This window comes from Elephantulus edwardii, unplaced genomic scaffold (genome assembly GCF_000299155.1).
Source record: "Elephantulus edwardii isolate Elephantulus edwardi_28Jun2011 unplaced genomic scaffold, EleEdw1.0 scaffold00005, whole genome shotgun sequence".
Lineage (NCBI taxonomy): Eukaryota > Metazoa > Chordata > Mammalia > Macroscelidea > Macroscelididae > Elephantulus > Elephantulus edwardii.
In genome coordinates, this window is record NW_006399755.1 from 8,010,354 (window position 1) to 8,022,587 (window position 12,234).

Genomic DNA, 12,234 nt, shown 5'->3' on the forward strand with positions numbered 1-12,234 from the left:
TTATTTATTAAGTATCTATTTCTTAAATTAAGATGCTACCCAAAAGATCAAACCATGTGAATGAGTCTTAAAACTAACGTGACTTTAAATCCAAAATCTCTGTAAATGTTCATTAAAATTAATGTTTTAAAGAATTATAAAATAAAAACTAATGTGACTTTAAAAAAAAAACCCAACATAAAACTAATGTGACTTATTAACAAATAATTGTTCTGACTAGTCATAAAATGAACTCTAAAAACCCACACTATTATTTGACCATGTATAAATATAAAAAAGGGTCACCAAACTTGTGGCTAAAAATTATTTAAGGGAAAAGGCAGCACACAAATGTTACCAAAGAACAGTCTGTTTATTGTAATAGGCCTAGATCCTAAAGTTAGTCTCTCCTTACATTACTATTCTAGACATTTACCAGTCATTGTGGTCTGTCTCAACTTGGATATACAAACTTACACCTATGAGAATTTCGCACTGTGGGCTACATTATAATACTGGAAAAATTTCTAGCTAAGTATTTTAAAAAATCAATGATAGTTATAAAGGCAATGACTGGATGAAATAAGCTATAGAAATACTTGAATTTATAGAATTATAAAGTATAAAAATGTTAACTGCAATTATATAATTAAGAGATTTTTCGAAAAATCTACATCTACTCTTTCATCCTTTCAATAGCTCATTTTCTCTAAAACTACAGTTTTGTTCTTATATAGAATTAAATAAGTACTACTTAATGAGTACATGGAGTGTTAAAATGTGTTCATGAGAACTGACTTTAATAAATTACTTGGTTTACACATGCTGTATGTAATTTTTAAATTCTGGATCCTGTTAACTGTATTTCCACAATGAGCGCTGCACTTACAGTAATGTTATGAGTCAAAACATTATACTATTATAAAGCAGCTATTGTCTGATTTCCATTCATTAAGATATTTTATAGGGTGCACTGGTGGCCTCATGGCTAAGAACTGTGCTGTCAACCCAATGGCTAGTAGTATGAAATCTAGCAGCTTTTTTACAGCACAAGATGGGCAATCTTCTCCTGCACAACTGTCTCTGAAAACCTGCTGGAGGGACAGATTGCTTCTGACTCAACAAAACATAACAATAGGATATTTTATATGATTTTAAAAATTATGGTTCAAAAAAAGGGTAAGAGTTCAGATAATCCTATTTAAAGGCAAAAAAGTTAGGACCACTACAAAAAGGAGACACACACACCCACCCCTAAATCTGGAGAGAAAAATCAACACATAAATAGAATCTGGACACTTTATTTTTTAATTCTCTCTCAACTAATTTTTTATGTGTCTGTATCTTCTAAAAGTATCTTTCAAATAGAATACTATCCAAATTTACAAATCTTGTATTCGTTAGGAAAAAAAATAATTTCTATGAGTACAAAAATAAGCAAAATGTTAATTTATGATGCTTCTTCCAAATTAATTTCAATAAAATATCTGATTAAATATTTGCCATATGAAAAAAAACCCCAAACTAACTAGCAGTAGAATGCTGAAATATTTTGAAGCCTTATACATATTCCTTAAAGCAAAAATTTAAAAAATTCAAGAAATATGCAGAAATATCATTCCAGAACCATGTAGGTCATCAGAGTTCTGTCTGTATTTCTGAATCTAAAATCTGTAAAGAGAAATATCTTAAGAGTATTCATAAACTGTATCCTACCTTGCCAGAGGTTAAAATAAACTTATCAAACACATAATACAAGTCTTGGATGAGGAGGTTATCATCATCATTAACGCCAGAAGCATCTTCTTTAGCTTTGCAGTTGCAAGAGGTAGCAGACAAGTCAGTGCACACAATGTGATGTGAACTCTCTGTTTCTAAATTTGACCTGCAGTAAGTACTGGCAGAGCCAGCTGGGTTAGGGGACTTATATTCACTGCAACTGCCCTGCTTGGAATTCTTTTTCAAACTAGTTTCTAAAGGTGCTAAATCACCTTGTTTCTTAACTGATTTTGGCTGTCCCTTACTGCTGCCTTCACTGGTGATGACAGATGAAGATTCTTGTCCATGTTTAGTAAACTTCTGTTCATTTACCAATAAATCATCACTGTCAGTAATACATTTCTGTGATGTACATTCTATGTCATATTTATCAGACTGATTTCTTTCAGCATTTATTGTTTCTGTGCTTTCTCCAAGCAGAGTACAGCAGTTGGTTGCCATATTGTCAGACTTTACTGGCTTCTTATTGCTTATTTTCCCCTTTTCTTTCTTCTTGAAGTCCACTGTAGATTTATTTCCGCCTTTCCTCTGAGGACAGGCAAAATATCGGTAAGCTGCCCTGAACCTTTCCACAACATATTCATAAACAAGCTGGCTGTTTAAGCTCCGTGCAACATTCCTCTTGAGTGAAAATGGATCTAGTAAAAAAAAAGAAAATGGTCAGTAGCTAATGCTCTACAAAAAAAGTCCATTTCCAAGTTTACACAAACAGAATTTAACTGCTAGAGAGTCAGTTACCCACTTTACCAATTGTCCTCAAGATGATTCTGACTCATGGTGACCTTCAACTTGGTTTCAGGCTGCAAATTTTTACAAAAGAATTATCTTTCTCCTGAGAAGCAGCTGGTGAATTTCAACAGCCCAACACATACATAACACACAACTCCACCAAGACACCTTAGAATCAGAAGAGTACATCTTTACAATGTATTTCTCAGTGTGAATGTTTGTAAACAATAGTGGAAATATATTAACAAGTATTCCTTTGTTTCTCTCAAAAACTAAAATGCTAAATTATAAAGTAATGGCAATTAGTAAGAAAATTAGTGAGAAAAGGCAGGGTTTCTTCTATTGTATAAAAATGAGGTCACTATGAGCTGGCCCAACCTAACAGCACCCAACAATAATAGAAAAAAAAAAAAGAACAGTGCCATTCAAGAAAAGAAAAAATTAATTTTCTCTAATACTAAAGAACACTTACTAATTAATAGGACAAGATTCAGATTATTAAAAACAGGGCATCTGTTGCTTTTGTTGGCATATAGGCTTTAAAGTATATAGGCTCTAAAGTGAATGCTTTTTAACACTTTCCTCATAGAAGAAAAAAAAATTTAAGTGCGGGAGAACAAGATGTGAGCATATTTGATAATATTGCTGAGTTCAACTCACAAAACTCAGCCAAGGACTAAGGAAGCAAAACAACGTATCTGCTAGACTAAAATAATGGATAGAATTTCCATTCTCTATCTACAAAAAGTGACATGGTGTGGAATTTAAATGTTTCATTGCAGATTTAGAAGCCATTCTTCTAACTTCTCCACAGTGGTATGTGTTGTAGGAACTTCTATGTCAACAATCAACAGTTCTGTATTTCTTCTACATATTAGCCACATTTAAGACTGTTGAGAGATAATTTGAAAGTGGATAGTAAAGTTTTACTTTAACTAATACTATGACTCAAATTTATTTAAAAAGATCTTATAGTATGAATTACACTATTTTATTTTTCTGACTTTTCCAAAATTTTCATACTCAGAAAAGAAAAATAAAGGTACAGAAACAAACCAATAATCCTAACCAACATATTTCAAGATTGAAGAACTTGACATAAATACTAAAACTCTGAAATAATAATGTAAATACATGACAGATTACTGTTCAAAGAGCAAAGATGTCAAGCTATGGTATTTTTAATCACTTCATCTGTAAGCAAAAGCCAGGAACAATAGAAGAAGAACAACAACAACAAAAATCATTGATACCTTTGAATTATGGTGTTGACAAAGAATACTCAATGGGATAAAAGACTACTCACTGACTAAAACAGATCTGTCTTAGAAGAATAGGCTGAAATACAGCTATACTGGTCCTTAAAAGGAAAGATAACTGATTTTTGTCTCAAATACTTCGGACCAATCCCTGGAGAAGGGCATCATGCTTTAGCAGAAGTTCAACCAAAAAGAGGATGAGCAGGGGAAACTGAAAGGAAATAAATGATGTACACTGCACTGAAACAGATGAGGAGAGAACTGTTTAAAAGTAATATATGATTAGGTATTATTTGCATGACAAGAGTCCAGAATAAGAGCTGCATAGTAAAGTGGACTGGGGGAGGAGACTGTTTAACAATGAAATATTTTTTTCTTTTTTCAAAGAGAAAAGTGAACGGGGTAGGGGTTGGATAGGGAGGAAAATGTCCAACAATGAATGAATAGGGAAAATTTTTTTTTTAAAAAGAGGATGATGGAATAACAAAGTGGATTCCAACAATGGGCTCAAACACACAGCAATGATTTTCAGCATAGTACAGGATTAGGAAGTGTTTACTTTTGTTGTACACAGGTTCTCTATGAAATGGAACGGATTCACAATATCTAACAACAGTAATAGCATATTCAGTGCTACAAAGCTAAGCCATAGGAGTGGCACATGTGTGTACACACAAATATTCTCCCAAATAAACAACACATCTCACCTTCAATAGCTATGCGCCGTTTAGGCCAGTTTTTGTTCTCTCTTGTTACAACATCTTTAATCCGTACACATATGACATAGTCTTCCAAAGCAAAATCCAATGTGTAAAATTTTAGTAGCTCTAACCATAACTGTCCCAGAGATACCTGAATTGGTGTTTCCAATGTTAAAGGTGACTGGAAGAGAAAAAAAACTTTTCATTTAAGCTTCATGAAACTGTAAGTAAGTTTCTGTTAGACAGGACATTATAGACATTCCTTGCAAAAACTGAGGCAGGGAGAAGGAATTTGCCCAAAAGGCTTCATTGTGAGGCAGAACTAGGAATAGAGCCTAGTTTACTAACTCTAGAATTCTGAAATAGTTCTACCAAACCAATGATTTTCAGCCTTATGTGCACCTGAGAATCACCTGGAAGTTTTAAAATATACTTATTCCTGAGTTCCACACCATTCATCTCCCACCTCCTCAAAAGATTCTCGTTTCATTAACCTAAGGTCAATTTCATTTTACTGACATGGTGAAGGAGCCAGAACCAACTTGACAGCATGGTCCTGGTTTTTTGATTTGTCTCCTGGGCACTGGGAAATTTCTCAAGTTCTTCTAAGTGATTCAAATGTGCAGCCAAGTTTGAAAGCCACTATATGATACAACTACCACAGTTCCTCATTGTAACAATTTAAAAACGAAGTAAACATCCTGTGCTTTTAAAAACTAATTCCTTCATCCAGCAAATATACATACAGAATTGTCTTAGGTGCTAGGAACATCAAGTAACAATGAGAGATAATACCTGATATATATAATGTATACACTGGACTATTCATGTGCTATACATGTGTGTATACACACACACAAACTATTCATTTCAACTATTAAGTAGATACTACAGGATAAGAATCTGATCCAAGATCACCTGGCTACTAGATTCAACTTAATCACTCACTACACTATTATACTGCCACTCAAATTAAGGTAACTTTTCATTGAACTGATTATTAGGGCCAGGGCAGTCAAATGAACAACTGTAGTAAAGGGAGTATGTTAAAATAGGCCTCTGAATTGGGGGGGGGGGGTTATCCTTCATAGAAGAGAGAACACCTGGGTTCTGAAGTAATTAGATAGATGAAGACTAATTAAATGTGATTACTACATAGCATACCTCTCTATGAGGTGGACTGATTCACCACTGGGGTGGGTGTGTCAGAGACAGTGAGACAGGCACAGGACAGAGCACGGTTTAGGGCCACTATGAGTCTCAGGTGACTCAACAGCACATAACAACAAACAACAACCTACTATATACCAGGCAGCATTCCAGGCACATGGAACATGTCAGTGTCAGTGGGAGGAAAAGGCAAAAAAAAAGCAAATTATATATATATGCCATTGCCTTCACAAAGCTAACTTTTAAGGAGCAGAATAAACAAAAAGCTTAATAAAGAACAGGAAATGTAAGAATAGAATAAAGTTAGATTTTAAAAGAGTAGTTGGTCAGAGCACAATTTGGTGAGAAGGTGAAATCTGAGCAAAGATCTGAAGGGGAAGGAAACGTTTTCAAGGAATAGAGAACAGCTAAAGAAACGGCACTATGGTAGAAATGTGCTAAGCATTTCAAAAGGGAAAAAAAACAAAACAAAACAAATCCCAAACCCAAAAACCAAGAAAGCTAGAGTGGTTTTTATAAGAGGAAAAGGTACTAACCCACTGTTATCCATATGATTCCAACAGAGTGACATTTTTAAAACAGAAAAAAAATCGTCAACAGGGCTTGTTGTTGGAATGCCATGAACTGAGATGGAAAATCGCAGGTTAAGCAAATTTAAGCAGAAGAGGCTCTCAATTTTACAACTGTAAAGCATAAGAGACATAAGAATACAAGCAGGTCTTCTTTTTTTGGGGGGGGGCGGGGAGAAATGGCAGAATACATGAGGTTAGACTGTGGCAGGTGTCAGTGCAGTGGGAGTGTGTAAAAAAAAATCCTTCCTGTTACTTTAGTGCTATCACTGTAGTAAAAACAAGCAAGATAATTAACTGAGATTAGGTACTAACAGTGTGCAAAACGAACAGAAGGTACTCTAGGAAAGAGGGAGCTCAAATGGACAAGAGATAAAGTCTCAGTATTGCTAGACTTCAGGTTTCAGAAATGTTACCACTTCTGTCATTAAGCATATGTTCATATCAGAAAACTACAATCTTCTAAAGATCACAATCCACACAAGATAATGCCTGGCATATAGCAAATCCTTAATAATGCTAAATGATAAAAAAAAAATAATGTGGCAACATAAATCCCATTCAATGAAGCTCTGATCAGAGTTCAACTCTTGAAAATTTTGTTCCTGTGCAGATTAAAAAACAATATAAATAAATATCCTAACATTACTGAAACACCCCAAATATTCTAAGCGAAGTATAAATTCATTAGAGAATCTCAGTACTGAAAACTAAACCTCACTTTATAGATGAGGAAATGAGGCCAAGAGGCTTGCTCAACGTAAGTCTGTGAATCTATAAAAAGAGTTTCAACAGAAGGTATTACAAAGTCTACAAATATAAAAGCCTAAAACAAAGGATGCTTACTTTGCCATGTTTTTGCTTCATGGCATTACTTTGGTTGTCAGTTTCTGTCTTCTTGGTATCATCTTTTGGTTGGTCTGGCTTAGCTTTGTTTTCCTCAGCAATTGAGTTTTTCTCAGTTGCACTACTTGAATTATATTCCCACTTCACAAACTTTTCTTCTACAATGCCCTTCAGTTGAAAGTCATCCATTCTTTTGGGGTCAAAGCCTTCAATCTATATAAAAAGGTATTCCAAATTGGAGGTGGAAAAGTATTAAAAAAACTGGACAAACATGACAAACCACAATTCCAGTTTAAAAACATATGTGCAGAGCACTCTACAAGAGCAAACTATATATGTACATGCATGTATGTATTATGAACTCATCTTACCCAATCTCCAAGTAAACAGGGAAGAAGAGGGGGTTTTCTCTGCTGTAGGAAAAACATCACCATTAAAGCAAAACAGTAAGAAGGAATTCCACCATCATTTTGGGAGTCAATGTGGCACAACTGTAAAATAAATAGAGGGAAAAATAATAATAACCAATTAGGTTTATTTTTATTATTTTCCTCAACATAAACAGAATTTTAATGTTATTTTCTAACATAATAATGTAAAAAATTTCAGATGAAAATTTTTAAAAAGCAAAGAATTACCTAAATAATCACTAATATGGTGGGACCATTTTTAATGCATATAATAAACACATATATTTTAATTATATAATAAACACATGTTTTAATTATAATCTCACACATGGTTTTTTTATTGTAAATATTTTGGAAAAATATTCTTATCTCATTTCCACCTTTGCCTCAAAGTTAATTAACAGACTACGTGTTTTTCCATCCTTTTTTAAGTACACTTAAAAATCATAAAAATATATGTAATTTATATTTTCTGTATAAGCAGAAATGGTACTATTTTTTAGTCACTGTTTTACCAAATGTTATATTACAGATATCTTATTGTGTATTACTGTTATTTCTTAACAATTCAACAAGAAAAATCCTTCTGAGTCAAATAAATCAAAGATATGCACTCAAAAATTACCCTACACATTCACACTATACACCAAATTTTTGTCATTAAAAATAAAGATGTGATCTTTATTCTCATACTTATCTCCTCAACCCTAGTAGTCATTACTATGAGATTAGCAGAAATGTTCACTAAATAATATGTGATATTTTACAATTTTAATACATACTGGGTTTTTTTAAAAAAAATATGGTCAGTATCTCTTTGCCATGAGCAATGTATGAATACACATATCCATTTCAACAGTAGTTATAACCACAAATTTTCAAATGGGGTGGGTGAGGAAAGTAGTTCAATTTGTATTTCCTTGACCCTAACAAAGTTACGCTAGTCAAAACGTCTCAAAGTATTAAGCTGCAATGTCAATCTGAGGACTAAGGTGTGTTTGATTCAAGTCAGTCTTTTCAGTCACTTGCTAGGCATCTGAGAGCTGGACAATGAATAATGAAGACAAAAGAACTGATGCCTTTGAATTGTGGTGATGGAGAAGAGTGCTCAACATCCCACAGACTGCCAAAAAAGTCTAACAGATATATCTTGGAGGAAAGGCAGCCCCAGGGCTCCGCAGAGGCAAAGATGAGAAGCCTTCATCTCACATACTTCAGGCATTTTGCAAGCAGAGGTTATTACTTGGAAGCGGACATCATGCTTGCGAAAATGGAAGGATGGTGAAGGAGAGGAAAATCTTTAACCAGGTGGATTTACATAGTGACTGCAGCAATGGATTTGAGGATGTCCGTGATTGTGAGGATGGCACAAGGTAGGACAGAATTCAGATCTGTTGTTTGTAAGGTCTCTATGAATTACACTTGATGGCACTTAACAACGTTACAGAATTTACATGTATTTACTAACCACTTACTTAAGTTTCCCTTTGTATGCATGGTGCATTTGAATACTTCACCAATTTTTCAATACACATAAATTTTACATTTATGTAATATTATAAATAACCAAAACCCACTGTTATCAAATCAATTCATGACCAAGATGACGCCATGTGGATCAGAGCAGAACTGTACTCCATAGCTCTTTCAATGGCTCTAACCTCATTTAAAGTAGCTTTGGTGGTCTGGTGAGCAGGGAGTCACACTGCCCAACAACCTAAAGGCGATGATCGAAGGCACCATCTGCTCCATGAGAAAAAAATGGGCAATCTCTTCTTGTATGATTTATAACTTCTGAAAACCCCCTAGAAGGACTCCATTATGACTTGATAATAAAGAATGAGATAAATCTCATGTAAAAGTGCTCCGATGGCACAGTGGGTAAGCACTCAGCTGTAAATTAAAAAATCAGTATTTGAACCCACCAGCTGCTCTGCAGGAGGAAGAGGTGCTAATGTGCTTTCCTATAAATTTACCAGTTTGGAAAAATCTAAGGGACAAGTCTACTGAAAACTCTATGGGTTACAATGAATATCAATTCCAATTATGAGAATGTCTGCCTACTGCTTTAATATTCAAGTGACAATATAGCTGGATATGATATTCATGACTCAAGACATAGTGAGTTAGTGTCACAGCACAGACTTGATTTTTCCCCCCTTTATTAATTTTAATGAATGTTTACAGACTTTGGATTTCCATTGTTGCACACTTTCTTCCCTGCCCACTCCTTACCTCCTGGTCACTTTCCTCTTGGAAAAGTGAGATTTTTTTCATTGTTATACAATTTCCGCCCGCCCCCCCCCGAAGCTTTCATTCTGAACTCTTGTCATGACAATAATATCTAATTATATATTCCTCCTAAAACAGTTCTCTCTCTCTCTCTCATCTATTTCAATACAGCATACATTATACCCTCTTTTTTTAACTTCCCCCACAACCCTGATGTCAGTTCCCTTTATAACAGTGGCATTATGCAGTATTTCTCCTTATGTAATAGAGATAATTTCACTCAGCATAACATCCTCCAGGACCACCCATTTTATATAATAATTCTTGAGTTTCTTGTTTTTAAATGCAGAGTAGTATTCCATTGTGTGAAATATACCACAGCCTCTCTACCCATTCATTTGTTGATGGGCACTTGGGTTGTTTCCAACTCTTGGCTATTGTGAACAAAGCTTGAGTAGCAGTTCTGGTTTCTTTAGGGTATATTTCCAGTAGTGGAATAGCTAGGACAAATGGTACTTCTATTTGCAACTTTTTGAGAAAGCGCCATACTGCCTTCCATTGTGGTTGCACCATTTTACACTCCCACCAACAGTAAATAAGGGTTCTAGTTTCTCCACAACCTTGTGAGCATTTATTGTTTGCTGTTCTGTTAAATTTAGCTATTCTTACTGGGGTGAGATGATATCTCATAGTTGTTTTGATTTGCATCTCTCTTAGAGCTAGGGATTTTGAATATTTCTTCATGTGTGTGTTTGCCATCTAAATATCTTCTTTGGTGAATTGTCTATTCATATCCTGTGCCATTTTTCAATTGGGTTGTTTACCTTTATGTTGTGGTGCTTGATAATTTTATAAATTCTAGATTAAGTCCCTTATCTGGCACGTCATTACCAATTATTTTTTCCCAATCTCTGGTTTCCCTCTGTACCCTGTTAGAGAAGTTTTTGGATGTGCATAGGGATTTGATTCTTAGAAGTCTCTTTCTACAACATTCTAAAATCTTAGAATTTATTTTTGACTCCTCTAAGAGAGAATATTCTATTGACAGATTAACACATGCCCCCAAAAGCTAAAATCTCTTCTGACCACTAGGCTTTAAACTATTGTTGTTTTAAGGGAAACTGTATTCCACTGTATTGAAACCAAACCACAGCTGACCTTCAAGTGGGTTTTCAGAAACAGCAGATTGCACAGGAGGCGACTGATTACCCATCCTTTTGTATTTGGGATTGCAGCCCAGTTTCTTACTACTGAGCCACTAGAGCTCCCCAGGGTTAGACAGCAGTTCCATGTAACCTTTTGAGTAACCAAGAAAAGATTTACACACTGAATGTAGAATTTTGCATTTCTACCAGCAATCCAACTTAATATTACTAACTACTTTAGCATCCCTTCTCCCTGTCTACAGCAAAACAAGAGCACAGGGTAACTTTTACAAATATAAATTAACTCAGTTGAGAAAACTGAACTAATTGGGAGCTCTGGTGGCCTAGTGGTAAAGAGCTGTGCTTCTGATCCTGCAGTGGGTTTTCAGAGGCTATAAATCACATGAGAGTTGTTAGTTGATTTGAACTCCCAAACAGGTGCCACTTTTGGATTAGCAGGACAGCTTCCTAGGGACTTATTGTTGTGTACCACTGAAATAGAATCAACTCATAGCTGACCCTCCATAGGGTTTTCAAAAGTAATTTAATTTCATGGGAGAAGATTGCCCATCCTTTTCCCACAGAGCAGCTGGCGATTTGAACTATGTACCTCTGTGATTGCAGCACAGCTCCTTACCACCAGAGCTCCCTTTCTAGGGACTATGCAACCAGAACTCCACTTCCAAAACTACCACCTTTGAACATGGAATTGCAACTATCTGCAAATGACCTTTTAACCAAATAATAGGCTAGCTAAAGAAGAAACAGTAGCACTTATAATAGTATGCTTCCTTAACCAATGTACCATATGATCCCAAATATTACCATTATTCCAAAAGCAAGAGCAAGAAAAAAAACTAGAATATTGGAAACAGAACAAAGACAATGGAAATAACAAAACTGGTGACAAAGGATAAAAATTATAACCAATGACATAAAACAAAATGTGTAAAAATTATTAAAAGTAATTTTTAAAAATTTGTTGTTGTTATATGCCTGTGAGTCACTTGTGACCCACTGCAACATGTACAGCAGCTCTGAACCCTACTCTGTCCTGAGCCAGTCTCACTAATTTCAACACACCAATCCCAAGTGCCCCAGTTACTGTATCAATCCATCTCATCTGGGGTCTTCATCTCCTGTGCTATCCCTCCACCCTTCCAAACATGATCTTCCTTTCCAAGGACCAGTTTCTCCTGGTCATGTGCCCAAAGTATGAGAAACAGGACTTCAAAATCCTAGCCTCATTCCCTTTAAGAACAGGAACTAGGCAAGGATGCCCATTATCTCCTCTCTTATTCAATATTGCACTGGAAGTCTTAGCAATAGCAATAAGACAAGATAAAGACATTAGAGGTATACAAATTGGCAAAGAGGAAGTAAAATTATCCCTCTATGCAGATGACATGATAGTA

At 35.1% G+C, this 12,234-nt stretch overlaps 1 protein-coding gene across 2 annotated transcripts in view; it reads right to left on the minus strand.

The window, feature by feature from the left end:
- ZCCHC11 (zinc finger, CCHC domain containing 11) overlaps window positions 1-12,234 on the minus strand; it is a 140,943-nt gene that overhangs the window by 80,540 nt on the left and 48,169 nt on the right. For both annotated transcript variants that reach the window (XM_006879684.1, XM_006879683.1), the window contains exons 10-13: window positions 7,404-7,523; window positions 7,033-7,245; window positions 4,454-4,628; window positions 1,696-2,396 (exon numbers count right to left, since the gene is read on the minus strand). In XM_006879684.1, the coding sequence (XP_006879746.1) occupies window positions 1,696-2,396; window positions 4,454-4,628; window positions 7,033-7,245; window positions 7,404-7,523 (1,209 nt within the window). The remainder of the gene's footprint in view (window positions 1-1,695; window positions 2,397-4,453; window positions 4,629-7,032; window positions 7,246-7,403; window positions 7,524-12,234) is intronic.